Here is a 26,311-nt window from a genome sequence, read left to right as displayed (position 1 = left end):
TCACCCTTTATATGGATTATATAAAGTCGCTCTATCGGTCTTGATATTACGATTCAGTCGCTACTTCACGGGGTAGCCGTAATACAAGTTGTGAGTATCTCTCTTGCTTCTAGGCATCGCACGTATAGGGAATTTGCTCTACATTAGCACAGTAGTCCCTCTCCCTCTCCCTAGGTACTCTGGCAGCTTGAGACCCCTGGACCAATGTTGCTTGCACTTTGCCTTTGGCTTGTCTGCCTCATAAAGCACTTCGACTTGGAAAAGGCAGATACAGAGCGAAGCGAGAGTAGCTCGCGAAAGTACTGTATTTCATATTGAGCATTTTCACTCCATGCCCTCCATCAAGCCTACTTTATCCAACACCATGCCCTTCATCCCGACATACTCCCTCAATGCCTCCCACTCCTCCCCCTCTTCATCACCCTTCTTCTCCACTTCTTGGAACCCCCACGCGCCAGCCACCGAGTCAATCGCTGCCCTTTCTTCCTCTCTGACCCACCGCTCCCAAAGCGGCACTCCACTTGCCCACGTCACGCGGTCCATCTGGTCGTTCGCCGTGGTCACTGCCACATAACCCACCATACTCACAGCACCCACATACGTCATGATGCCCGCGAAAGCAATCCCACTCGCTAATCCCTCGTCCATGGAAGATTGTACCTGGGAGAACGTCTGAGAGAGAGCGTAGGCTGCACAAGGAGCCAGAGCGAGACCTCCGATGGGAATTGCGGCTTTTCGGAGGATTTTTGCGCGCCGGAAGGCTGGGGTGGAGAAGGAGGTTGTTATGATGTCGATTGCGAGGGCGAGATCGTGAGTTGCTGTTGCGGATGCTAGGGCCAATGAGGCGGTCTTGGAGTCTATGGCCGCGGAGACTTTTGTGGGTGAGGGCTTTGCGAAGGTTGTCCCTGAGGAGGACTTTGTGGGAATGGGTTTATGGGCGTAGAGGTGGAAGATGTCTGGGAAGGAGGAGGGTTGAGCGAGAAGCGATTGGAGTTGGATGTAGGATTTGAGGATTGCGGGCGTGATGAAGACGCTGGGATCGCGAAGGATTTGTTCGGCGCGGGTCGTGATGCTGGTCAAGATGGATTGAGGGGTTATGGGCTCTTTGGAGGAGCGGGCGTTGACGCTGTTGAGGAGGGTGGATGTTGCTGATGCTGAGGGAGCGGCTTTGGGCACATCTTCGCCTCGTCGTTGTCGTCCAAAAGAATCATGTTTCTCTTCCTCCGACACTTGCTGGGCAATGGACTCGAGGTGCTCGAGGACATATAGTATCCGCTGTTCGGACGGAAGCTCCTTGTCGCCGTTCTCGAATATCGACGCGTATAAACTTTCAATCCGGTTGTGGATGGCCGTCAGATCTGTCGGGGAGGTGGAGGGGCGTTTGGAAGGGATCTCAGTCGCCAAACGGCGGATTTGTCGAAGTCGTTCATGTTGCGATGGTGTTTCAATCCTTCGCTCTTGCGGGCGGGAAATCGGTCTTGTTTGTCTTGTCCGCTGGGAGAAGTTCACCGCAAAGACACGAGGTGTGTATTTGGGTTGACGGAGAAGATGCCAGCATTCCCGACAGACGGCACTTTTGGGGAGCTCCATTGTGTGGGTGGTGGGATGTTAATTCTGAAGTTGTCCGCGGAGGAGAGCTCCTCCTCAGCTTCCCGTCGGGGTTCGACGTCGGGGTTCACAGTTCGTAGGGCTGACAATGCGCTGCGGCTGGCTCGTCATGCGCCAAGATCGTCGGGTCCGCTCGTCTGTTGGAGAGCATCCACGTCGACCTCATTAGATTTATACCAGGACTCGGTCTATCGCATGAAAAGGAGGCCTCACTTGAGACCTACATATCACCATTCGAAGTTTCCTCAAAGGAATCCGATTCCACGACTACCAGCGCATTGAGCACGGGACCACGCCAGCATGCCCGCTCCACCACCCCCTCCGCCGCCGCCGCCTCCGATGCCGGGTGGAGGAGGTAAGTGATCCAGAGCAAGTGAATAATGGCATGAGCTGACATGTTCCAGGCCCTCCACCACCTCCACCCCCACCGCCAGGCGGCAGCATGCCTCAACGACCACCTGCCAATGTAGCCAAGGGAAGAGTAGGTTCACGAAGCACACACATACGCCAACACACAACACAGCAACGTTGACATTCTCACGACAGGGAGCATTGCTCGGCGACATTCAATCCGGAGCGCGACTCAAAAAAGTGGCCCAAGTCAATGATCGATCGGCGCCCATCATCGACAGAGGAAAGGAAACGGCTGCTGCGCCTGCCGGGGCTCCACCAATTCCAGCAGGATTAAGACCGCCAGGTGGATCGGGCGCAGGAAGTGGGAATCGAGCGAGGAGCAATAGCGATCAGCCAGCAGCCGCCGGGATGGATGCAGCACCGCAGTTAGGCGGCCTTTTCGCAGGGGGAATGCCCAAGCTGAAGAGTAGAGGTGGAGGTGTCAACATGTACGACTCAGATCCCGAGACGACGAAATCGAGAAACGCAGCAACACCTAGYCCTCCACCGCCCAGACCCATGGGAGGACCTCCACCCAGACCAGGAGCCGCTCCTCCACCACTTCCACCCTCTGCTGCACCAGCGATACCCTTCGTTGCAGCATTGAGGAACAACCTACGACCTTCATCTGCTCACACAAACTCCACGCCCGATTTTCACGCACTGAACAAACCGAAGCCTCCGCCTCCGATTGGAAAGAAGCCGCCATTGCCTCCTCCAACAGGTCGTAAACCTTCGGGAATGACTTCTGMAAGCATGGCCAATCTCCATCTACCTTCACCACCGCCCCCACCTCGACCTAGCTCAAGTCACGCACCTTCAGGAGCTCCTCCGCCACCACCTCCTCCACCCGCACCAGCGAGCAGAGCGGCACCTTCACCACCCAGTATCCCACCCCCAGCACCCAGCCCACTTCAAAGCAGGATCGCGTCTGTGAACGACGACGACAACGAATACGATCCGTATAAATACAACAGCCCAACACCTCCAGCTCCTCCGCCACCTCCTCCTCCATCGAGTGGACCTAAAGAGCCGAACTTGGCAGCAATGGCAGCACGAAATGCTTTTGGGATGAACCGCACATCAAACACAAGTCCCGCCGCACCTCCTCCACCTCCTCCTCCGGGCCCTCCGCCACAAGCGAGTCCGATGCCTAACTCAGCACCACTACCTCCCCCTCCTCCAGGCCGTCCAGGCTCAAGTCACGCACCCCCTCCTCCGCCACCACCTCCTCCACAACAAAGAAGCAGCGGCGGCATCCCCACGGCTGGTGGCGCACCCGTAGGCGGTCTCACGAGAATGCCGGATGCGAGCGCTTACACGCTCATGTCGAATGGTTCTTCAGGAAGTAGGAGTCGTGCGGATAGTGGTGCCAGACCGGGAACGGGCGGAGGTGGGAGATTTGTAGTCCAGGATTCGAGATGGAAGTTTCAAGGCGATGACCAGTTGCCTAAACCGAGAGAATTTTTGGGTGGAGGGAGGAGATTCAGGGCTGGGAGAGGAAGTAGCGTTCCGCTGGATCTGGGAGCTTTTGTTTGAGAGATTGAGACTGGAGAGTGAACAGTGTTGTTTTGAGCGAGCGGGAGTTGGACAGTTTCCGATACCCTTCATTTTGGTAGAGGAGAATCTCGTGATGAAAACAGTACGATTTGCATTGTATAGTCTTGGAAGTCTGTGCTATTGCTTCAAGGTCTTTCGGCATCTGTGTCGTATTCTCATATCCTCGTGTCATCATTCTCCTACCTGGCTGGCCTTCCCAATAACCTCCCCAACTGTGGGTTGAGCATTGAATCCCGGAGCACCTGCCATCTTTTCGTCATCGTCCAAACCCTCCAACTCTCCCCACACTTTGAAGTTTCCTTTCCCAGCGGCCCTGCAGGTTATCGTATGAAGTTTTGTAGGTCCCCTAGTCTTGGGTTCTCTGCCTTTAAATCCTCAATAGGACCAAGTGAGTATCTCCAGCTTCCGTGGAAGAGCAATGTGACGGTGCTCGATGTGGACGGTATCGTTCTTCCCCGGCTAGAATATGATACCTTCCACCGAAGCGCAACACCTCTTCTCGCAAAGACATGCGTATTGAGATTCCGACTCAGCCATATGGCAGGCGGTTCATTTTCGGGCGGATTCCTCTTTCTACCTCCTTCCAGTCTCTCTCACAGATACACACCCTCCTCATCTTCCTCCCCATCATCTCCAAGCGTTTCTTCTAACCGTCTCCTCAATTCCTCATCTCCTAAACTCCCGCTTCCATTCACCTGTCCTTCCACCCGCTTTACCTCCCCTCCCTCTTCGCCCCCGAGATGCCATCTCAATCCTCTCCCCTCAGCTTCTGCTTTGCACAAATCAATCCTCTGCCTCATTCTGCCCACCACTTCTTCGTTTTCTTTCAAGGCTTCTTTACACTCTTCATCACCTGCTTCTGCGAGTGGTTGTAATTGTGTATTCGAGGCGAGGAGATGCGAGATGGAATTCTGGATCTCGGCGGCTTTGGTGTGTAGGGTATCGAGGGGGAGATCTTTTAGTGCTAGAGCGAAGAGGTGTGGGGATATTGGGGTTGTTGTGGCGGACATGTTTGTTGGATGTTTGGGGTTGGTGGAGAGGTTGGTTGGTGGGGATGAGGTTGATGTGTGGGGAGAGTGCCCAGGTGGTCTATGAGTGAGCTAAGGTAGGAAGTGGGATGGCAAGAAACTTGTGCTAGGTCGATCGCTTTCGAAAAGAATGCACTGCCGTAGTCTTTGGATGGAGGGATGCCACTCTTGTCATCTGAACGAGAACCCCACCTCGAGATCTAGTGGGAGGCAATGTATTGTTGGTGCGCGTGGTTATTGTGCCCTGCATACACGGATGAATCAAACTCGGGGTACACTCCATGATTGTGGCTCTGCTTGATGCCTCAGCCCACTGATGAGACCGTGAGATTCCAAGAAATCGTCGTCTCTCACAAGGAACCAATGAACGGGCTTGAAACACAGCGGACCTTGCACCGAGCTCCGGTCGGTGTGATCTTGTCTGATGTTCCGATTGGCTCGTGGCGAGGGAAGAGCATTTCCTCACATCGATGAGGCCGCACATCCAGAGCAGAGCCACCAAGAGGGCAAGATGGAGGCTTCGATCCAAAGAAAGCGTCGTCTTTGACAACGAACCAATGAACGGGCTTGGAACACAGCGGACCTTGCGCCGAGCTCCGATCGGTATGTTCGTTTGCCTGATGTTCCGATTGGTTCATGGTGACAGAACAGCATTTCCTTCGATGAGGCCGGTCTGACTGGAGTAGCAGAGCCACAACAATACGCGCTTCTTCTCATTCATACAACTCTCGCATCGGCAGTGCCGTCGGAAGGATCTTCTCCCAGCATACGATCAGCTTGGAGTTGCAACAACTCTCTGGCGCAGCACCAAGATACGCGTGCAAGGTATATTTCTTCTTGCATGTCAGAGCACGATGACTTGACTTGACCTCCTATTCTGTCCAGCGGCGAACTATACGGCCTTTTCCTCCTGGCCAGCCATCTCTGCTTGTTGAGTGTGGCAGTAGAGCAGAGCCGCAGTCTCACGAATCTACATCTTTTCTTTACTTATTGCTCTCATCGGCAAGCTCACTTGCGGTTACCCTGGCCATGACAACGCGGTTTGATGGTTCGAAATGGATGCGGTAATAATGTCGAGCATGTATGTGAGGAGTTGAATAGTCTTCAAAGTTCGACGCTATGCTTTCCCAATCTCACGTAGATGGGCGCAAGCTTGTGCGGCAGATTGGACCTCGACCAGTTAGTTCCCCGAGGAGGAACGATRTCACTACCTAGGTATATGGCGACACATGTCAAGCATCATACTTCGTAGATCGTGGCGAAGTTCCGTCTGTGGCTCTGTTTGATCATTGTTTCATCTTACGACTGCCTCAGCTCCAAGAAGCCGCTATTTCGTAGAAGGAACCAATAGAGAAGCATATACAGAGGCGGCTCTTTCGCCTACTCCCGCGATGTTGGCGGATGTCGTGATTGGTTCGTTGCGAGAAAAGAGAGGTTCCTCGAATATTGAAGGACTGTCGGCCTGATAGCAGAGCCACACTCCTGCGTTGAGATCCACCGATTGATGCGACGGGAGCCAGCCTTACGCTTCGCCTGTAGTGCGTGCCGCAGTTCTTAACCAAGCCAGTATAGCTTGACCTTTCTGCCCGCGCTCCTCATCCCTTTGCATTGACACAAACCGGGGCTCCCACGATTACTCCGGTTTACTCCTAGGGAGTTGGACGCGCACGGCTCGAATGTTGCAGGTGTTTCCAGACTTCCCTTTGTCGTTTGATTGCCTTCCGTCTTTCCCCCACCTCCATCGCTCTGTCCTGATGGCTGAAAGAGATGCATACGGCGCGCCTTCTCGTCGGGCACTGACGGCATCTCTCCCGTCAAGGTTCACTGCGTCAAGGTTTGTCGTGCCGCGAGCCACGTGCCTGACAGGCCTCGCAGATTGGCTCCGCAAGTGGAAACACGCGTACCTAATCTCTGGTATAGACCCTCCCAAGCTACAACAAGCACTTCACCAAGCATTCGTGCCAACAAGTTCACGGTCGACCCATCATGTTGCTTCCCCTCGCCCTCGCCGGGCTGATAGCTCAATCGCTAGCTGAGAACTCACCCGCCGCTCTGCTGACCGATCTGAACATCATCTCGCAGCATTGGGGTATGAAGCACTTCGCCGCTCCACCACTCACAGAACTGATCTCTGCCCATCAGGACAAATCTCACCCTACCGTGATAACGACGCGAGAGTCTTTGGTGTTCAAGACATCGGAATACCCGATGGATGTCAGATCGAGCAAGCTCACTCTTTGCAGCGACACGCTCAACGCTTCCCCACGAGTGCCTTTGATGATGGAGCCAATGATTTGCGTATGGCGACCAAGGTACGCAACTGGACAACTGCGAACCCGGACTCTCAATTCACAGGCCCACTGTCATTCCTCAGTTCCTATGAATGCCAATTGAATGACACGGGTTTGCTCACCGGCATTGGCGCGACCACCGAATTTCAAKCCGGGTCGACATTCTGGAGTCGCTATGGACGTACTCTCTACGATGCGTCCGTTGCCCAGCTTCAGTATGAGCCTTTACTCACAAATGGATCCGCTCGACCGAAACCAGTGCTGCGTACAACAGGACAGTCCAGGATTGAGAACTCCCAGATCAACTGGGCACTGGGCTTCTTTGGCCCTTCGTTCTACAAGACGCCTGATCCACAATTGACCGCCTTTGCGAACGGCTCCCTCTTTGACGTTGTCATTATTCCCGAGGACGGCTTGCAGAACAACACCTTGGCGTCGTACATCTCTTGTTTTGAAGATAATCTTCCTGGTGCTGGCGGCCTGGGCGACCAAGACCTCTTCTACCGGTATGTACCCCTTTATCTTGGGCAAGCCACGGCTCGCCTCAACAGATACGCACCTTCCGGGTTTTCCTTCAACGTAAACGACACCTACGCAATGCAGTCCATCTGCGCATACGAAAACGCATACCTGGGCTCCTCCGACTTCTGCCATCTCTTCACTGCAGACGAATGGGCCGGGTTCGAGCAAACACTCGATATCGAGTATTACTATAATTACGCCTTTGGAAATCCCACAGGCCGCGCTCAAGGTCTCGGATATCAACAAGAACTCCTTGCCCGCCTGACCAACCAATACATCACCACGAGCAACTCGTCCGTCAACAGCTCCCTGACCGACAATCCCAATGACTTTCCTCTCAACCGCCCCTTTTACGCGGACTTCACCCACGACGATATCCTCATCTCGGTCTTGACTTCCATGTCAGTGGATTATTTTCGCGATCACCCTTCCCTCACAGAACATCCCCCGAATCCCGACAGGCATTTCAAACTCTCGCAGTTGACACCATTTGGAGCGCGTCTCATCACGGAGGTCATCGGCTGTTCGTCTCCTGAGCCCGAAGCCGTGCACAGCCACCGCACCGCTTACACTCCAACACAATATGGCTACAAAGCCTCCAATGCGACCCACAAGTTCATCCGTCTGAGATTGAATAATGGAATCGTACCTTTGGACACGATCCGCACGGGAGAATGCCAAGGTCGAACGGACGGCATGTGCGCCATGGACAAGTTCCTGGAAAGTCAGTATAAAGCGGAGGAGTTGGCAAACTATCAGTTCGCTTGCTTCAAGAATTACACGATTGTGGAGCCGAGGAATGGCAATGACTATGATGGGACCATCAATAATACTACACAGGGCGTCGTGTTTGGAGAAGGGTATATTACTGCCGAGGACGTTGCGGAGTTGTCCGGCTAGTTTCGAAGGTAATGTATAATTGTATGAGCAGACCAGATGTATGYAGATATTGACACGTGCGAGACGTGTCTCGTGACTGGAGATTTGGACGCTGTAGATAGCCCTCGGAGGCAGCGGAGCGGAACAATTAGCCAGAGGATCTCCTCTTAAACAGGCACCAACAATCCGGGAGCTTGCTTTAACAAATGTGGCTTAGCGATTCTTCAATACCATACTCGGCATCGCCGAAATGTCTCATCAAATTAACTCATTGCCGCACCGAACCAATCAAAGCGGCGGGAGTGTATCCACATATTGGCTAGGCGAGTGTGGTTCAACAAGCAATCGATTGGTTCGTGCTGTGAAATGGCTTTCTTCTGCACATTTGCGGAAATTCTTAGTCACCTGTCCGATCGTGCAGAGCCACTCTAGCTCTTTTCGTCGGCGTAGTTTCTATACCAAGCTGCTTTACTACCTCCTTCTCATAACCTTGGATTGCCGCCACGTTCCTGCTTTTTATAACGGTCGAAACGCTTGGCTTGCCCAAGGCCTCGCATAGGGTCCAGGTATATAGGGTAGGTACACAGGGCAGATCTTGCCTTCTACATATACGGAAGAAACATGGAACTACGGGAAAGAAGAAGCGTCTGAATGGAGGCAGCTGCTTTACTTCCAATTGCTTGAAAAAAGGTCGCAGCTTGCACGAGTTTGGAATGGTCCTAGGAATGAGTATAGTCATGTGCGTGTATGTGGACATTGTGTTAGAACCACTCAAGTACACGGAGTTACTACTCCACTCCTTTTTCTTTTCCTGTACGTTTCAGTGGCGAGTAAAGAATGAAATCAGAAACGTCTGCTAGCACAGGTATGCGATGATACATGTTTCCTGAGGAGGTAGATTTACGGACGTTGATATTTCAAAATTCGAGCCCGAGCTCTGCGCATTCGAAGTCATTCCAGCAGGCGTGATATGCTAGGCAATTGTACATGGCGACTTGAACCCACTGCTGCATTCCTCTCGGAACTTTCCCAATCCACCGTAGCCAATGCAGGAAACCGCYCAAGCAGCGCAGTCGGTAGTTCATGATTGACACTGTCCGGCATTTGTGCGGTTGGGGTATTATACCCAGACCTCGTAGCCACGGCATTATTATCATGCAATGGTTCGCTCAAATGTCTCATCGGTCGTGCCTCTTCATCGCGTACGGGCTGAATACATGCTCGGCCCATGTCTGAGCGAAAGTGTCGATGAAAGGCATCCGGGCGCGAGAAACGTTTCCGACAGCCCCAAGGTCGTCCAGTTCTTAGAATTCCGTGGCAGACGAGTTGTTTCTCCCAATCGTGAGAGTCCTCGTGCCGTTTGCAGTCTCTTGCTCGGGCGAATGATTTGCCGCAGATCTTGCATGCGAAAGGTCGCTCGTTGGAGTGGATGCGTAGATGCGATGTGAGTGTGAACCGTCGGGTGAATTTCTTGGGACAGAGGTGGCATTGGAATATAGATGGATCGGTGCGTCTCTGCCTAGTAGGTCCGCCGCGTTCGTTGGCCTCGCTAGATTCGTTTCGTCGCTTGCTTCGCTGAAATTCAATTGTTGGTCGAAGCTCTTGCTGCTCGAGCAAGTCTCTGGTAGCCCCTGAGCTTTCTCCAGCATCTGGCACTTGCGCAGCAGTTGCTAGTTCAACGTCGTCTGAAGGCTGGAAACTAGTCAGCGCTTCGATGAAGCCAATCGTCGCCAGGTCATATTGATCCTCTTCAGGTGCATCTGACTCGTCAATGATCTCCGGGAATTCCTCTTCCGTTAACCCCATTTGGTGGGTATCAGTGACATGCTTCTCGAGCTCTTTCGCAGTGGGATAGCCGAATGTGGCAAAAACGCAGCCGGCTTCCAAGCAATAGTGGGAGCGCTCGTGTTTCTCCACGTGCGAGTCACGCTCTTCTTGTGTCGAGAAGCCCTCATGAAACCACTTGCAGTAGATGCGAGGRCATTTGAAGAGCTTGTCACCGTAGAACTGCGTGAGCGAAGCCGATTCGTTCAGATTTAATGCCAGGTCTTCCATGATGGAGCGAATACGCGCCAGAATTGCAAATATCTCAAGCGTGTAGACTGAGTCCATATTTGACGAGTTTGTAGACATGAGGGAATGCATCGCTGACATGCTGTCTCTGATTCGTGCATGCAGAGAATGGTCGGTTAATCGGTCCGTTAGCTCACGAATCCTTTTCGTTGGTTTGGTCTTTTTCGTTGRCTTCTTCCAATGAAGGTCGAAGAAACGTTGGAGTGCTTCAGCGAGTGATTCCGGCAACGGCAAGTCTTCYAAAACGCACTCGAGATGTGATGTCCAGGAAACGAGTGCATACTCGATGAAGGCATAGGTACCTGTCAAGGTAGCGACACGTAACGCGTCGTCAGTGCACGCCTCAGAAAAGGCGGGCAAAGAGAAGTAGTCTRGACAGACGTTTGTAAGCGAGGAACGAGCTACGCCGATGTCCACGTATCCATGGTGCAAAAGGTGTCTGGCATCGTTTAGCTGATATCAAAGGCGGCTCATGTGAATAACCTACGTTTTGACCGTGCTGTGCACGAAAACCATATCCCCATTTGAAGACTCTTCTACCAGAGCGCCGAGAAGGGTCTTCCAAGGAAACAATATACGAAGACGTTCGAAATCTACCTGTCCCCGGTCGAGGTCGATTGAGACTGCAGCTTGGATCTCGCGCCATTTGAGAGGCCTCGTTGCACAGGATATCCATTGTAGAAGTTTTCTTGCATATCTGTGGTAGGGCTTGTGGGCAGTCTTGAGGATCCTGTCTAGAATGCGATTATACCTGACAGAAATTTAGCATCGACGGCAGAATCTTACGAGCATCGTGACATACGCATCCTCGAGGCCCTCGGGAAACACTCCAGGAGCCATCGCCATGTCAAAATCCGCTCTAGTGACTTGCTCGGAGAGATTTTTCATGACAAGGCGGGCGAAGAGAAACATGCCCTTCGCACGCCTAGTTGTTTCGGAAGCAATGCCAGCTTTCTCGTGAGCCTTCAAGGTGAGCTCCTGGGGAAACTGCTCAACAGCCTCTTTGCAGTACGTAGCAATGTCCTTGTCGTGATCCATTCCATCGATCCGCACGGTAGGCAGCTTGCAAAACATGGGATTCGTCAGGGCATCGTCTTGACTCAAGATCACGCACCGACTTGAGCTTGAGCGTTCTACGTAGCTCATCCAGAATTTGGCAATCTGTTGCTGCTCACTTGAGTCACACTCGTCGATGCCTAAAAGCGAAGGACCAGAGGGTCAGCTTTGTCTTGGACATTCGGGGCTGGCTGAAAAGATCCTAGATCACCCAGCAGTCCACAGGCGTGCAAAGGTCTCGTCGTTGGCATTTTCTTTCGATATCCGCCTAGGATACCTTTTGCCTTTACTGCACTTACCATCTATCACGACATATGTCTTCCCGACTGCTTTCAAACATATTGTCAGCATTTCCTTCGCCATTTTGATGGTCCGAAGTGTGGTTTCGCCTCGCTTTATGACCGCTTCGAAAAGATACATCGAAAGCTCATCATCGCACTTGCACTTTAAGAGTTGTGCGAGGATCGATCGGGCCATGCCGACGAAACAGTTTTTCTCCTTATCATCTTGCTTGCAGAAGAAGACCAATGTCGACGTGTTTGACAACTGCGAGGCCTGGTCGAACACTAAGGAGGCAAGCACGGACTTTCCTAGAATGCGCATCAGCTCTGCTTGGAAGCCTACTAACTAGAGCACGATGATCCTTCAAGTAAATTGTCATACCTGCTCCGGGCTTGCCAGTAATCCAAAGCATCGGCGCAGAGACCGAATGTGGCTCGAACCATGCACGGAAGCGAGCGTTCCTCAAAAGCCACTGCCCACTACCTAGAAGCAGAAGGCAAAGGGGTTAGCGGGGTCTCGAACATTCGGGGCGGGCATAGAAAGATCTCAGACCTTCCAGCAGTCCACAGACGCGCAGAGGTCTCGTGGTTGGTATTGTCCTTCAGTGTCTGCTTGGAATGACATTTGCCCTCCAGTGTACTTACCAGAATGGCGATGGAGCTGATGGTGGTCAAGATCGGATGCTGAATCGGGCGCAGATAGCCACTTAAACAGGAGTACCTTTCGACGGTCCACCTCATCTGCGTTCAGTCTGCCAAAGTTCTCATCTGCCTCTACCCTTGCCTGCTTGGCATGCTCGAGGAGCTCGGAAAAATGAGCAACATTGGCCTGCCGACCTTCTCTGGCTTCGTCTAGTTCTTGAGCATTTGCCTGTGTATTTACCAATTCCTTGTGCTTTACCATGTCCTGGCTGAACGCACTCAGCTTCATTTTGAGCTGGTGCCATGTGGAAGCCAGGAGTTGTTGCCACGCTTCACCTTGTTAGCGGGTTAGATTAGCTTCAACAAGCACAGAAACTTGCCAGGGTTCTTGAAGTAGCGCAGCGCGAGAGTGTGAAACTCAAATATGTTGCGGAACAGTACGCCGACAACTTCGGACCGATGACCGCTCCCTTCCGGAAGTAGCTTGATGGTGGAGATGTTGGGCAAACTGTCTCCCATCGCCTCGTATTGAGAAAGCAGGCCGTCAAATGTGTCCGATCGTTTACGGGCAACCTATGAATACTCAGCGATCAACACCGACTCCTAGAAATGCATGGCCGTCTCGTACCTGTAAGAGGTGTTTCATCGAACCCTGAGATTCAAAGGTCAGCTTCGCTGTCCGGCTCGCTATCTCGCCGTTGCACTTACCCAGATATAAACGACAGCGTTCTGCTCGGCAACACAGATACTCAGAATTTCGCCATATCCTTCCGTAGTATTCAGAAACGCCTTCAGTCTTGTCATATTCTGCATTGTACCGGTTGCTCTTTGTTCCTCCTGTATGGCAGCGATAGTACCCTTTAAATCTGTGACAGTGGTATTCGCGAACTCCTGAATTTCCAGACGGGTCAGGCCACACTTGAAATCCTCAAATGCTTGCTGCAGAGGAGACTTTAACGCAGGTCCATGCTCAACACCAGGAAACCGTGCCGCAGTCTGCGCCACTTCTTGATTTATTGGCGGTCGATCGCGGAAGSTCATAGGCCCAACATTACATTCTGATGTTTCGGTTCGAAGATTGTTTGCATATGCCACAGCAACACGCAAGGCGGCAGAAATCCTAGCCTCAATGTCTCCGATGGACAATCCAAGGGAGGCATTGAGCATACCGCAGAACATGACTATCTCGGGTTTAGTGGATGGTGGCCCTCGTGGCGGAGAATCCCTTCTCCAATGCGAGGTGATAGCTGCTGCAGCAGCCTCGATGAAAACTTCTTGGAGAGAGCTTCGGTAATTGGGCGTAATGAAGTCCCTCCCCTCACTATCGAGCAATCCGACCAATGCGTAGACTCTATCTTTGAGATCCCAGCACTGCTGTCGTCCAAAGGCTACCATCGCTTGATGAAATGGGAAGCMGACTGGCTGCGGTTGGACGTAGCATGGCTGCCCCAAAGTCGMAGTCCTCGATCTCCAACTTTCACGATAATGAAAGAGGCGAAGTGCAGAGTGCCATCCATTATGCAGTCGGTTCTCCAACGCGAGCTGCTGGGAGTAATCCTCAGGCTTGGGGAAATCCCACGCATCCCACCATGTAAAATCTGCCAGGTCACCCGAGATATCATCCTTCGAGAGCAGTCCAGATCTTGCAAACCGCACGAGCTCATCCCATTGGAAAGTAAATGGCCCGCAATGCAAAATTGTCAATTCACTCAAGAGTAGTTCCTGCACGATCCACAATCTTCTCCAATACTCCCGAGAACACATATAGCTCAACGCAACAAAAGACTCTGTCCGCCAAGCTGGGAGCGGAGCGTTATCGGTAAGCTGCGTGCGAAGACTGTGGAGTGATATTGCCTGTTCTGCATGTGGTAAGCCGAGCCACACGTGCGTACAATCTGCGTTGCTGTACACTTGCGACATTAGTTTGACCTGTTCGCCTCGCTCAGCGTGATCCAATTGGTTCAGACAGATAGCATCGATGTAGATTGGTACTTGTACGTCAAAGTTACGAACAGACTGGAGGAATGTCCACAGGTTTGTGCGTACCCAGAATGGCTGGTGATCGACATATATCTCATGTATATCTTTGTCGGTTCGAGCCTCGCCCCACTGGTATGAGAGCGTATCATAACGGACATTCTGAAGTTGGGTGATGTTGGCGATTTCCAAAGCACATTCAAACCTCAAAGGATCAGAGTTGGCTTCTGCAAGACTCAGTAGCCGAATCTGGGACGTGGAATCTATCCATGGGTGCTTGAAGTTGACGTTCTTTTCGTGATCTTTGTCGATACTGGCGGTTAGGGGTTGAGAATCGCCGAGTGCGTCCTCCGGGAGACCGTTCATTCTGGCTTTGTTGGAGACTCAGTACATGGGGATCTTGCCGGTTCTCTTTGCGTGCATTCATCTTTACATACCACGCTGTTAAATGTGTGGTCTGAATGCAGCAGAGCCAGGCGGCTAGGTCGTCGGCGAGGCTACGTCCGAGGGCAGAGGAAATTGAGGCTTGCAGCTATAACCACCCAAACAAGCAGTGTTATAGAGAGCTGATTGTGTCGTCGAAAGATGCCATCTCGATCGCCCTCTTGTTCTTGGAGGAAGGAGAATGTCCTAAATGACAGCAGATGGGGCGGCGTTCTGATCTGTCGCGCGAGGCTGAGGCTGAGGCTGAGGCGCTTGCGGGCAGTGCTGCAGCAGTGGAGCCTCTGGAGTCTCGTCCCGCCAACACCTGCCGCTGCCGCCCCATCGCATCTTCTCCCGGGGAACTCATCATACTTCGGGGGCTCCAAGCCAAAGATGGCATCCAACACCACGAAGCGTACAGGRGATGATCTTGAGCGAGACGGAGAGCGTGACAAACGTGCGCGACGTGAAGACGGGGGCAAGAGCGAGAGCGGTCTTGGCAGCGGCAGCGACGGCGGGAGCGGGAACAACCTGACCCACCCAGACTTCGACACCAACACCACTACACCTTGCCATCATCAAAGTGATGACATTCACACACGATCGTCGCCCCGGCCGTATCACGCAAGGCCGTGTCCAGCCACGCCGAGGGGGAATCCTTGATATGTTATGGAATGGTCGTGATCCAGATTGGCATYGTATCAACACTTCTGACCCTCAATCAGGTACCTCGAATCAAATGTCAACGTCTTGATGATGCCGAGTGCGAAGTGGACGTGGAAACGAGCACTTGCGAAGGCGAAGACTCTCAACAATACCTAAGCCTCTCCCTCACTGTAAAGCGCGGTAGACTCATTGTTGGTGTTCACTCAGCCCAGGAGCTGGCTCACATGAACTCCAAGGCGACCCTCGTACTGCTGGAGGCCTTGAAATATGGTGTACAGCTCAAACTATTCGCAAATCGCAAGGATCTCATTCCGCTACAAGACAATGAGCGCAGGGAAGTGCCGCCAGAGTTCTTGTTTGTTGACGTCAATGTCTTTGGGCCTGAGGATTCGATCGAGCCTGTCGGGACGCTGCTTTCGAAACACGGCGTCTTCTTGCAGGACCCGCGTTGTGCTGATGCATCGGCGACATACTTAAATCCTCACGTTCTGGACCTGGGAATATCGCGGGTAGACATGATCTTCCAGAAGATTGCGATGGACCGTAACGCCAAAGCGACTGAGACGAGCGAGAACGCTGACTGGAATATTGTGCTCGATGACCTTCCGCAACAACACAACTTTGACGCAACGGTGGTCAAAGTAGACTCGGCAGTCGTAAAGACACAGATAATGCCGTCAGTTTTGCACCTGCTCCATAGACTCGGTTTTGACTGACATAGAACGCGGCAGACATCAAGGAGAGGCGCTTGACTTCATGTGCAAACGGGAGCTGGGAGGAAGTCTTATGGACAATAATCTGCGGTTCTGGCAGCTTGATCGGAGCGAAGAAGGAGTTCCAGTGTAAGTTTGACCAAGGCTATCGACGATGCTGGACTCACCTTAATTTTAGCTATCGTCACACGATTACCGCCGACGAGCAATTTCAACCACAGCCAGAGCCACAAGGCGGAATTTTGGCCGACGATATGGGTCTTGGGAAGACGTTTACAAGCATTTCCCTCATCGCATGCTCTCGAGATCGGGCAGATCACTTCGCTCGAAACATTCTACCTACCCCTGTTCGTGATGACCAGGCCCTGCGAAGGTGCCGAGCGACATTGGTCGTTGTACCATCCACTCGTGAGTTGGTATATCCCACAAATTCGCTCGAATACTTCAATATCTGATGGCTCATACAGAGTTGATGGACTCATGGATGAAGGAACTTGGAAAGTTGGTGGTGCCAGACGATGCAGAGTGGGAACGACACTGACGATTCTTTAGGCACACCATTCATGGAAATCTCAAGATTGCAAAGTATCATGGACATGATAGAGTCCGCCATTTCTCAGAATTACGGTCGCACGACATTATACTCACAACCTACGGAACAATCACAACAGAGTTTCGCAAGAAGCRACGACGGGTGCTCTATTACATGCAGTTCTTTAGAATCATCCTAGACGAAGGTATGTTGGCTTCAAACCTCTAACTGAAGGAGGAAATGACCCATTCTAACGTCTGTACAGCACATACAATTCGATCTCGCCGTACAAAACTGTTCCAAGCGGTTGCATCCCTTGCTGCAGTCCATCACTGGTGCCTTACAGGCACGCCCATTTCGAACAGGATCGATGACCTTGGTGCACTACTTGAGTTTTGTAGAGTGCCTCTTCTAGGAGATAGCAAGTGTTTCCAGCAACACGTCTCAGCCGTGGCCAGAAAATCAATCCGACGTGGTTATGGCGTCTTGAGGGAGACTTTAAAGCCAATATGCCTCCGCCGCACTCGGGCTCTACTTGACATCGCTCAGCCCAAGTCGATTGATACGGAGGTTACACTGTCAGAGGCCGAGCAGAAGCAGTATCAAATGATCATCAAGAAGAGCAGAAAAGCAATCGACGATGCCGTTAGCGGTCGAATGGGCACGAGTTCGCGGCATGTTATGCTCAAAGTCCTTTTGCAGCTTCGCATCTTCTGCAACCAAGGAACTTTCACGCCTGCAGGCGATCAAGATCCGGACGACGAGCTTGACGCCGATGAACAATTGACTCTCTTGGAAGAGAAAGAAGAAGCGTGCTGCACATTGTGCGCCAAAGTCATCGCAATGGTGAATCAGCTTGACGATGAGGAATCTGGTGTACTTGGCCAGTGCTCACACGCATTTTGTCGTACCTGTTACGACGATCTTGAGAGAGATTGTGGCCAGCCTGACCTTTATCGATGCCCTGTTTGCCCTGCTATGACGAAGCTTCAACTCAATGAGACGCACGCACAAACTTCGCCATCCTCGTCGCAACACTCAAGCAAGCTCAACGCTCTGGTGGAGAATCTTCTGATGTCGCAGAATTCCCCGACGCCAGAGAAAAGGTACTCCCGTGCTCGGGAAATAGTAAGCGACGTTGTTACTGACTGCGCATTAGTATCGTCTTCTCGGCCTGGAGAAAAACGCTCAACATTGCGGCAGACTTGTGCAATCAAAGCAATATTCAGCACGTACGAATTGATGGGACGACGCCCTCTTCAGAGAGATCCGACATATTGCATCGGTTTACGAACGAACCGTCAAACTCCACCTTGCTGATGACGATGGGTACCGGTGCACTCGGGTGAGTGATTCCTTGAAGAAGAAGCAATACTAAGAAAGTCCTGACATGATCTCTCAAGTCTCAACATCACCGCAGCTTCTCGCATTCATATCCTCGAGCCACAGTGGAATCCCGCCGTCGAGGATCAGGCGGTTGGTCGAGCAGTCCGTTTGGGTCAGGCCAAAGATGCTACTGTCATCCGCTACACCGTGAAAGACAGTGTTGAGAAGGTATTTGTGCAGCTGAGGGCCTATACCTACCGGCCATGCTGATTCCAAATCTARCAAATCCAGGGCTATCAGAGCCGCAAGATGAGGCTTGCTGCAGGAGGATTCGAGCATCGTAATGACGACTCTCTTCCCGATGTGCATGGTCGATTGAACGTGAGTATGGGACTATTCTCTGTGATGTTTGTTGTGGCTAAAGGAACTCGCCAGGCGGCATTCTTTGCACGAAATTGAGTTCGAAAGAGCGAATACTCCAAAAGACCACAAACCGGGCTTGGAGCGGACTGCTAAGTTGTCACTCAGCCGAAGGTTCTCTCCGTGCGTTACAAGCCCGACCTCAAGKCTCGTGTTTGGGATGAGCAAGATTTGCATCTCTTTACGCGGACCGGCCAAAGTGGCGGCGGTGGATGTGTCCTGTGAATGCAAATCAGTGCAACACTCATCCCAACTTGACCACTTCTGGACTACCTCTCATAGAATGTGTGCTGCGATGGAGATTGTAAATCGATTTAGATCGTGTCCCATATGCTGATTCCCCTATTGGAAACTTGCTTGGCAAGAACGTGCCCAGATATGATTGGTTCACGCGGAGAACAACAGAATTCCTCGAGCATTTCGGCCGGCCGGTGAATGACGCGGCTGAGCTGCAGAGCCACTTCGCCTCCACCTAGGGAACCTTCTAGTGCATGAATCTTCGGCTTGTACATTGTGATACCTCGCAAGTCCACAAACCTGACTCATCTGACCCAGAATTCCTTCAATCCCACGAACCAATGATCCGTCTGCGAAGGTTCGTTGGCCAATGCCTGCTCTTCTCGGCATGAGAGTCTCTGATCATGATCCCGAAAACCATGAGATGTTGCAACGAGTCTCCGGCGTGTTATCAATTACTCGAAGCCCGAGGCAAACGTTTCATCAAGCATTCGGTGGTAGTAGACACACGTCGCAATTCTAGCACTCTGGTAGGAGTTCACGCAAGTTGATTCCCGACACCAGCAAAGCAGATAAATCTAGACTCCGTACGTGTTGGAAGCACACGCAGACGTACAGAGGGTAACCCGCATCCAGAAAGCTCCAAAAAGTGAGCGATGCGACTGCAAGGCAAGTAGGCTAATCAAGAGGACGTTTTCGTCCAGTCTGCTGCTCTGTTGGTGGAACGTTCGACACGATCTACAATTGGGATTGGTCAAAGACTCTTTCCAGATGTAAATCATGAGTTTCTCAACGTGTGTGCCTGGAAGTCGGAGGAAAGAATGGAAGGCTCTGATTGTGCTTGATATCACGCCCCAGAGCATACTTCATCAGACTTTCAAGTAGATTCGTGAGTTACCCATGAAGCTGTCGTTGGTCCGAGCTTCAACCCCGAGTGCGCCGTAAATTTCGCGATACAGAGGGCAAGATTCCAACACATGCATGTCATGGATTAGTTTATTGTTGTGGCTCTGCTAAGTGCGGCCTCTACGAAGGAAATGCTGTTCTCTCGCCATGAACCAATCGGAACATCAGGCAAACGTACATACCTACCGACCGTCTAGACGTGAGCCTTCGCCTGTTCCTTCGCGCTTCGCTAAAACCTTCCTCCAAGATGCGGCAAACAGAGCCCGGCGCAAGGTCCGCTGTGTTACAAGCCCGTTCATTGGTTCCTTGTCAGAGACGACGCTTTCCTGGAATTTCACGCATATGGGGATCCCTTAGGTGGCTCTGCCTCGTCCCTCAGCAGGGGACCTCCATACCTACCGGTAATCACATCGAATGTACTCCGATTTTGATTCCGGACTTTTTGTCAATACTTTGGTTATCCGTGTATGGAAGGCACAACAACCAGGCGCACAGGAACAACCGCTCCTACTAGATAGGCGACARGAGAGGCATCTCACTCGCGAAAGACTATGGCAGTGTACGAAATCAGCCTTTGAATCGTTTAGGTAGCGCCACCGTTCCGTGACATTTGAGTTTCCTCATCGACTAGACCCAGCTTTCACTAGAATAGATCGTGTTCATTTCATTTATTAATGAGGGAACAATCGACCTATAGAGTGTGACCCGCATCTAGGAAGCTCTGGTATGAACGTGATGCGACTGCAAAGGCAAGTAGGCTAATAAAAAGGACATTTTCGTYCAGTCTGCTGCTCTTTTCGTAGGAAAGTCTCTCCACTAAACTACCCCGCAAACATGACACGGAGCCGTCTTCGTCGGAGATGTCAAGCTTGAGGGTCGTAGTTTCATCGTATGGGATACCACAGAGACAGTGGAAGATGTGGAAGAGTGAAGCTGATTTCTCCACGTGAAGCTGTCGTTGGTCCGAGCTTCACCCCCGAGTGCGCCGTAATTCCGCGGTACAGAGGGCAAGATTCCAACATGTGCATGTCATGGATTAATTGAGGTTTGAGACGGCAATGGCCTTTTCACTCTCCTGCTGGTCGGCATGGGCCCCGCGAGCTGTCAGGCAGTCTCGCTCCGCTCCGTTATTGTATCTGTTCGATGGGTATAGAAAGTGCTCGCCATTGGCTTCCTCGCCGCGGTGGAGGAATCCCGCAAACGGAAACGCATTTTCCACGTCTCCCTTTCTAGCGGTAAAGAGGGGCAAGGGGAAAAGTGTTGCTCCAAGCAAAGACAAGAAGCAGAGTACTCCGAAGCCGGCTCCGCCAGCTCCGGCAAAATCCAAGGAAAGGGAACCGCCGAGTAACGATTCCCGACTACAACCACCTACAACAGTCGCCTCTCACACGGAAGGAGCGCCCAGCAGCCTGAGCCAGGAGCCCCTCACATGGCGCGACTATGATCTCGAGGGCGGGATGCCACTCCCGAACGGGGAGCGGACTCAGGCGGAGATCAATGCTATATTTGGCGGCGAGCAACTGGATGTGGACACGGGCAACTATATCCTCAGCGTAATGCATTGGAGACGCTTGTCAGGAGCTCTGATAGATGCTGGGTTGGACTTTCCCAAAGACAGTGGTGTAGAGCGGGGGCAAGCTCTGGCGGGGTTGGAGTACATACGACAACTCGTACCCGATGTGGATGAGGCCGCCGAGGGGGCTCGGTATGCAGAGGAGGAAGTTGTAAGGGAGCAGCAGCGCATCCAAGCTCGTGCTGTCAAGCTGGGAATCTACAAGGCCAATCCTGAAGACGCTGCTGAAGAAGAAGTGTACGGAGAGGAAGAATCCAAGCAAGGCACCGAGTATGGCCGTGAACGCAGCGGCCAATCCGCATTACAAAAGATGCGCGAGGAAAAGGAAGCGGCGTGGGAAGAGCAGCAGGCAGCCGATGCTGTCGCCGCTGCGAAAGCAGAAAAGGCGGCAGTTGACACCACTCGCGGTCCCCTGGAACTCAGCGGTGGTGTGCAACCGACAGCCAAGCATCTCGTGCGGACAACCGGTCCCAATGGCGTATCAATTCAGCCTCCACGAGCCAAAGCATGGCTTCAGCCCGTCGAGCGCAAACCATGGGTCAAGCACTATGAAGACGCCGCCCAGATCATCAAGACACAGGAGGTTCCCAATCTCTCCACCGCACAGCGTCTCGTCCCTTCTTTCATGTTGCTCCTAGTCATCCTTTCGGCTTGCTACTATTTGCATGAGAATTATACACCGCCCCCAAAGTCCGCCAGAGTGTGGCCGGACACTCCTCCTTCTGCCGCGACACTTTGGGCGTTGACGGGGGTACTGTTGGCGACATTCATCATGGGAAGGATTCCACCGCTCTGGCGAACGTACAGCAAGTACATGTGCGTGGTTCCTGCATATCCATATGCACTCTCCTTGTTTGGCTCGGGCTTCCGCCACGATACTGTGATGCATCTGGGTTCCAATCTCCTCTCGCTCTGGATCTTCGGCCTCATTCTCCATGAAGAAGTTGGTAGAGGGACGTTCCTCTCCATCTACTTCGCTTCTGGTGCTCTAGGAGGATTCACAAGTCTAGCATTCAACGTTTACAGGAAACTGTGGATGTCGTATATCTTTGGGGCTTCTGGGGCCGTCTTTGGAGTCGTGGCTGCAGTCTGTACGCTCCAACCCAATGGCTCAGTGAAAGTATTCGGTTGGGAAATCCCAGTCGCAGCATGGGTGTTCTTGGCGTTACAGGTCGGAGGACAGGTTGTTGCTGTCAGGAGGGGCGTAAGCAATATTGATCAGGCGGGTCATTTGGGTGGAATGCTGGGAGGATTTGCCAGTGCAATTTGGCTGCGAATCATGATGAAGAGGGAGAGAGAGGCGAACTTGATGGTGAGGGAAGATGAGAACAAGGACGTCAAGGCCTTGGAGGTTGTGGAGGACAATGATGTGGTCGAGTGATTTGTTGATAGAGTGTACTATACTGCTGACGGAGATACCCATGGAATTAGATGTGCTCCTCTCTTCAGGACTCACTCCTCCCTCATCTGATTAGGCGATTAAAACATTTTGTCCGGAAGAACTTTGACGCGGATGGCTTCACGCCGGGATGTCTATGATGGTCATCTCTATGGGTGCTTCGCCTCCAATTTRACATTCACGCCAAAGCAACATTCAAGAACCTCCTCTGCATGATAATGTCCGAATTCCTTACACAGGGAAATCGGCATTCGCGAATGATACGCGATCATCCCTCCTTTGCGAGTACGAGGTGTTTGAAACTGCCAAGKCCCTTGACCGAGGCACGCCTCCACACTCCTCCCGGCGTCTCGGCCCAGCTGACTCCAGAGGCAAATAACATGTCTACAACATCATTGATGGCATCGCAGTAAACTCCTAGACAGGTCTAGTTTTTACAATTCACCATTCTTGTCATTAACTACAAAGCTGATAGTCGATCCGCTCTTGCAATTCAATCATTCTCCTTAAAAACGTGCGAGACACATATACTCATATATCAAAATGCCTGCAAAAGAGACCTTTGGCAATCCAGCTCCGTGGGCTGAGCCAGCCTGGTGCCATGGAATTCCATCTCCATACTACAACGACTCCCACAAGAAGCTCCGCAACACCGTCCGAGAATATGTAAACACAAATATCCTCCCCGACTCATTAGAATGGGAAGAGAAGGGCGAAGCCCCCAAAGAAGCCAGACTACAGTGGGCCAAATCAGGTTTTGCCTTTAGCGACGTTCCCCTCGAATACAGACCCAAGGACATTCCATTCCCAGCCGGTATTCCCATCAACGACCTCGATCCCTTCCACATGCTTGTCCAGACAGACGAGACTTCCCGCGTTGAAGGCGGTGTTACATCATGTCTAGGAGGCGGTTCGGTGATTGGTATCCCACCTGTAATCCACCACGGAACTCACGAACAGAAACAAAAATGGCTTCCGGGCCTCTTTACTTGGGAAACAAGTTTCTGTCTCGGAATCACGGAACCTTCGGGAGGTTCAGACGTCGCAAACATTCAAACCACAGCCGAAAAGACTGCAGATGGGAAACACTACATCGTAAACGGCTGGAAGAAATGGATTACCGGCGCACCTTGGGCAACACACATGACAACCGCCGTTCGCACTGGAGGTCCCGGAGCAATAGGAATCTCAGTGCTCGTAATCCCCACCGATTCCAAAGGTCTCAGCATGCGACGCATCCCAAACAGCGGTCAAAAAGCCGGTGGAGCATCGCTCGTCGAACTCGACGATGTCAAAGTCCCCGTGGAAAATCTCCTCGGCAAAGAAAATGAAGGGTTCCGCGTCATCATGGTGAATTTCAACCGGGAGAGATATATCATGTCGGTAGCCATGAACCGGAAAGCTCGCACTTGTTTATCCATTGCATTCGATTACGCGAACAAGCGAGAGACGTTTGGCAAGAAGCTCGTCGAGAATCAAATCATCGCGGCGAAATTCACGACTTTGGCGAGGTATATTGAGAGTCATTGGGCTTGGTTGGAGGCGATTGCGTATGCGGTCAAGGAATCTCCGTATGGATTTCAGGATCCTGATGTTGCGGGACGAATTGCTTTGGCGAAAGTGCAGGGTGGGAGGATTCAGGAGTTGGCGAACCGTGAGGCGCAGCAGGTTCTGGGTGGGGCGGGATATCAAAAGGGAGGCCCGGGAGCACCGGTGGAGCAGATGTCGAGAGATTTGAGGATGAATGTTGTGGGAGGGGGGAGTGAGGAGATTATTGGAGATTTGGCGGTTAGGCAGGAGACTATGTTGGCTAAGAGGAGAGGGTGGAAGTTGTGATGATTGTCGGCTTGTCTTGAGAGGGAGATATTCGGGTGCAGATTTACGAACATTTAGCGTCTTCTTGTATGGCCCCTTCAAACCTATATGCAGGATCCAGCGCATCCGACCCAAGCATTATAGTTCGCAACACCATCCGCAGGTGACGAGACAATCTCAACACCAGATCCAGAAACCACACCATCCAAAGAGACAGACACTCTCCCCGTAGCGCCATTAAAAGGCTTAGAGATCGAATTGATCCCAGCACCAACGCGATACATTGACGTCGAGTCCCCAATCCTGATCGTCGCCGTCGCAGCCTTGCTCGCCATGACAATTGCAAAAACCTCATCTTCAAGAATTTGAGAAGTGTCGTAGCAAGTCTGATATCCCCCAGTGTTGATCGCAGACGGACAATCATTCCCCGTGGCATCCGTTGATCCAGCAGCGGCGGGAGTAGTACGATACCAGTACACAATCTTCTCATCCCCTGAGCCAACACTAGCAGCAGCAGCAGCATAGTCTGGATTATAAGCGTGCTTATACGCAGCAATCTGATACGACAGAGTCTGAAGCCACGCTGTATGAGGCATATTATCAACATAGCGATTCGCCCCCGAGACAATGCTGCTCTCGTCAATGGGCCCGATATAATGGCTTTCTCCAAAATCATTCCAAGTGACGATTTCTATGAAGCGAGGTTTTACTTCCAGAGCTTGGTTCCAGCGGTCCGACCACATGGAATCGCCTCTCCATACCCAGGCTTTGTGGAATTGAGGCAGGTCGGTGTAGAACCAAGGGGAGATGCCCATCATGTAGGATTTCCCCCCTGCCGATTCAGCCGCGTTCTTCCAGGCGTAGTCGTTGTCTGTGGTTTTGTTGATGGGGCCGTTGGCCCACATATTCCAGGAGACTATGATTATCAATCAGCATGTAATTCATCAAGAGTATGTGTTATTCGGTTGCACCTACAAGTTCCATCCACAAGGCTGATGTCAAAGCCATTCGGCCCTCTACTATCCCAGTCCGGAACGAGGTATATATCTCCGATTGTATCTCGAACACTGGATCGAATTCCAGGCCAGGAATTGATATCTTCATCCCGAGTACCCTCAAAAGTCGACACCATAGGCTTACCATCGACCTGAAAGTGTGCCCCGTTCTTACCATAGTCATTCAAGACATTCACAATCTCACCACTAGTCCATGGAATTCCGCCTCCAAGATAGTCAAAGGAGAAGAAAAGTTTAAAGTCCGAAGAAAGTTGACCAGCCAGATCATTGGCTGCCGTAAAAGCATTGCTGACTTGTGTTGCTGTCGTGCCTTCAAAGGGAGGGGCGATATTCAAAGCAAAGGCCTCGATACCGTGGTTTTGGGCGAGCTGGATGTCTGAGATCCATTTGTCGACTGTGTAGCCCCCTGTAACTCCCATCTGTACACTTTGTTAGCACCCGGTGTTGTAATCTTGGGGATGCTGTGACTGACGTACAACAACGTGAGCGAACACATTTTGAGCAGATGTCAAAGTTGGTAGCACTGCTGCCAATTGGCAGAGCTGGATGAAACTGAACATCTTCTGCGTTGTTGTTGCACTGTCTCGATCGTTTCCTGGAGTAAGCTGAGCTTTTGTAGTCCTTTAGGCGTGCCGTGTGGATTTTGTTTTCTGGTGCTTGAGCAACTAGCGAGTATAGATTATGTTGGTTTGAAAAACACTGCATGATCTCCCAATTTGTCGGTACATGACTGAAGCAGGAAGGCGGCATGAAAGAATAGGGTCTTCATCGTCTCAGCCGCCCTACGCATCTGATCAAGTCGTTCACGTTCAAGGCGCGTGTTGTAACCGCCAGTATCAGCCACATTTCCAAGATGTGTTTCGGGGCGTCAGAGGCTACCCCATAGCAGCGCTAGATCCTTCGCGCGACACTATGATGTACAAACTTGCCGCTTCTCTCACGTCCACTTTGTGTTGGTTCTTTGTCCCATGACGT

General features: G+C 51.9%; 10 protein-coding genes; 6 read left to right on the top strand and 4 right to left on the bottom strand.

The window, feature by feature from the left end:
* Positions 1–324: 324 nt before the first annotated feature.
* Positions 325–1,590, bottom strand: RCC_02731 (uncharacterized protein; the record flags this gene model as incomplete). Its single annotated transcript, XM_023768021.1, has 1 exon — positions 325–1,590. One exon carries the CDS (start codon positions 1,588–1,590, stop codon positions 325–327), a length of 1,266 nt encoding a protein of 421 aa, XP_023623789.1.
* A 318-nt stretch (positions 1,591–1,908) lies between these two features.
* RCC_02730 (uncharacterized protein) lies at positions 1,909–3,540 on the top strand (the record flags this gene model as incomplete). XM_023768020.1 has 3 exons in its annotated part: positions 1,909–1,963; positions 2,013–2,089; positions 2,155–3,540. 3 exons carry the CDS (start codon positions 1,909–1,911, stop codon positions 3,538–3,540), a joined length of 1,518 nt encoding a protein of 505 aa, XP_023623788.1.
* Positions 3,541–4,154: 614 nt separating this feature from the next.
* Positions 4,155–4,571, bottom strand: RCC_02729 (uncharacterized protein; the record flags this gene model as incomplete). Its single annotated transcript, XM_023768019.1, has 1 exon — positions 4,155–4,571. The coding sequence occupies one exon, from the start codon at positions 4,569–4,571 to the stop codon at positions 4,155–4,157; it is 417 nt and encodes a 138-aa protein (XP_023623787.1).
* Positions 4,572–5,146: 575 nt separating this feature from the next.
* Positions 5,147–5,622, top strand: RCC_02728 (uncharacterized protein; the record flags this gene model as incomplete). XM_023768018.1 has 3 exons in its annotated part: positions 5,147–5,192; positions 5,279–5,414; positions 5,475–5,622. The coding sequence occupies 3 exons, from the start codon at positions 5,147–5,149 to the stop codon at positions 5,620–5,622; spliced, it is 330 nt and encodes a 109-aa protein (XP_023623786.1).
* Positions 5,623–6,265: 643 nt separating this feature from the next.
* RCC_02727 (related to phytase) lies at positions 6,266–8,302 on the top strand (the record flags this gene model as incomplete). XM_023768017.1 has 3 exons in its annotated part: positions 6,266–6,423; positions 6,521–6,678; positions 6,732–8,302. 3 exons carry the CDS (start codon positions 6,266–6,268, stop codon positions 8,300–8,302), a joined length of 1,887 nt encoding a protein of 628 aa, XP_023623785.1.
* A 930-nt stretch (positions 8,303–9,232) lies between these two features.
* Positions 9,233–14,676, bottom strand: RCC_02726 (uncharacterized protein; the record flags this gene model as incomplete). XM_023768016.1 has 10 exons in its annotated part: positions 9,233–10,793; positions 10,842–11,105; positions 11,157–11,550; positions 11,710–12,000; positions 12,074–12,175; positions 12,337–12,663; positions 12,714–12,906; positions 12,962–12,985; positions 13,042–14,262; positions 14,380–14,676. The coding sequence occupies 10 exons, from the start codon at positions 14,674–14,676 to the stop codon at positions 9,233–9,235; spliced, it is 4,674 nt and encodes a 1,557-aa protein (XP_023623784.1).
* Positions 14,677–15,407: 731 nt separating this feature from the next.
* Positions 15,408–18,429, top strand: RCC_02725 (uncharacterized protein; the record flags this gene model as incomplete). XM_023768015.1 has 11 exons in its annotated part: positions 15,408–15,410; positions 15,459–16,075; positions 16,131–16,241; positions 16,291–16,520; positions 16,580–16,613; positions 16,665–16,849; positions 16,910–17,750; positions 17,804–17,989; positions 18,048–18,198; positions 18,262–18,351; positions 18,406–18,429. 11 exons carry the CDS (start codon positions 15,408–15,410, stop codon positions 18,427–18,429), a joined length of 2,472 nt encoding a protein of 823 aa, XP_023623783.1.
* Positions 18,430–20,591: 2,162 nt separating this feature from the next.
* Positions 20,592–22,487, top strand: RCC_02724 (uncharacterized protein; the record flags this gene model as incomplete). Its single annotated transcript, XM_023768014.1, has 1 exon — positions 20,592–22,487. One exon carries the CDS (start codon positions 20,592–20,594, stop codon positions 22,485–22,487), a length of 1,896 nt encoding a protein of 631 aa, XP_023623782.1.
* Positions 22,488–23,048: 561 nt separating this feature from the next.
* Positions 23,049–24,341, top strand: RCC_02723 (probable acyl-CoA dehydrogenase; the record flags this gene model as incomplete). Its single annotated transcript, XM_023768013.1, has 1 exon — positions 23,049–24,341. One exon carries the CDS (start codon positions 23,049–23,051, stop codon positions 24,339–24,341), a length of 1,293 nt encoding a protein of 430 aa, XP_023623781.1.
* An 83-nt stretch (positions 24,342–24,424) lies between these two features.
* RCC_02722 (related to mutanase) lies at positions 24,425–25,896 on the bottom strand (the record flags this gene model as incomplete). XM_023768012.1 has 3 exons in its annotated part: positions 24,425–25,236; positions 25,296–25,755; positions 25,813–25,896. 3 exons carry the CDS (start codon positions 25,894–25,896, stop codon positions 24,425–24,427), a joined length of 1,356 nt encoding a protein of 451 aa, XP_023623780.1.
* Between the last annotated feature and the right edge of the window lie 415 nt (positions 25,897–26,311).

The sequence above is a fragment of the Ramularia collo-cygni genome (genome assembly GCF_900074925.1).
Source record: "Ramularia collo-cygni strain URUG2 genome assembly, contig: RCC_scaffold03, whole genome shotgun sequence".
NCBI lineage: Eukaryota > Fungi > Ascomycota > Dothideomycetes > Mycosphaerellales > Mycosphaerellaceae > Ramularia > Ramularia collo-cygni.
This window is presented reverse-complemented; position numbering and strand designations above follow the sequence as displayed.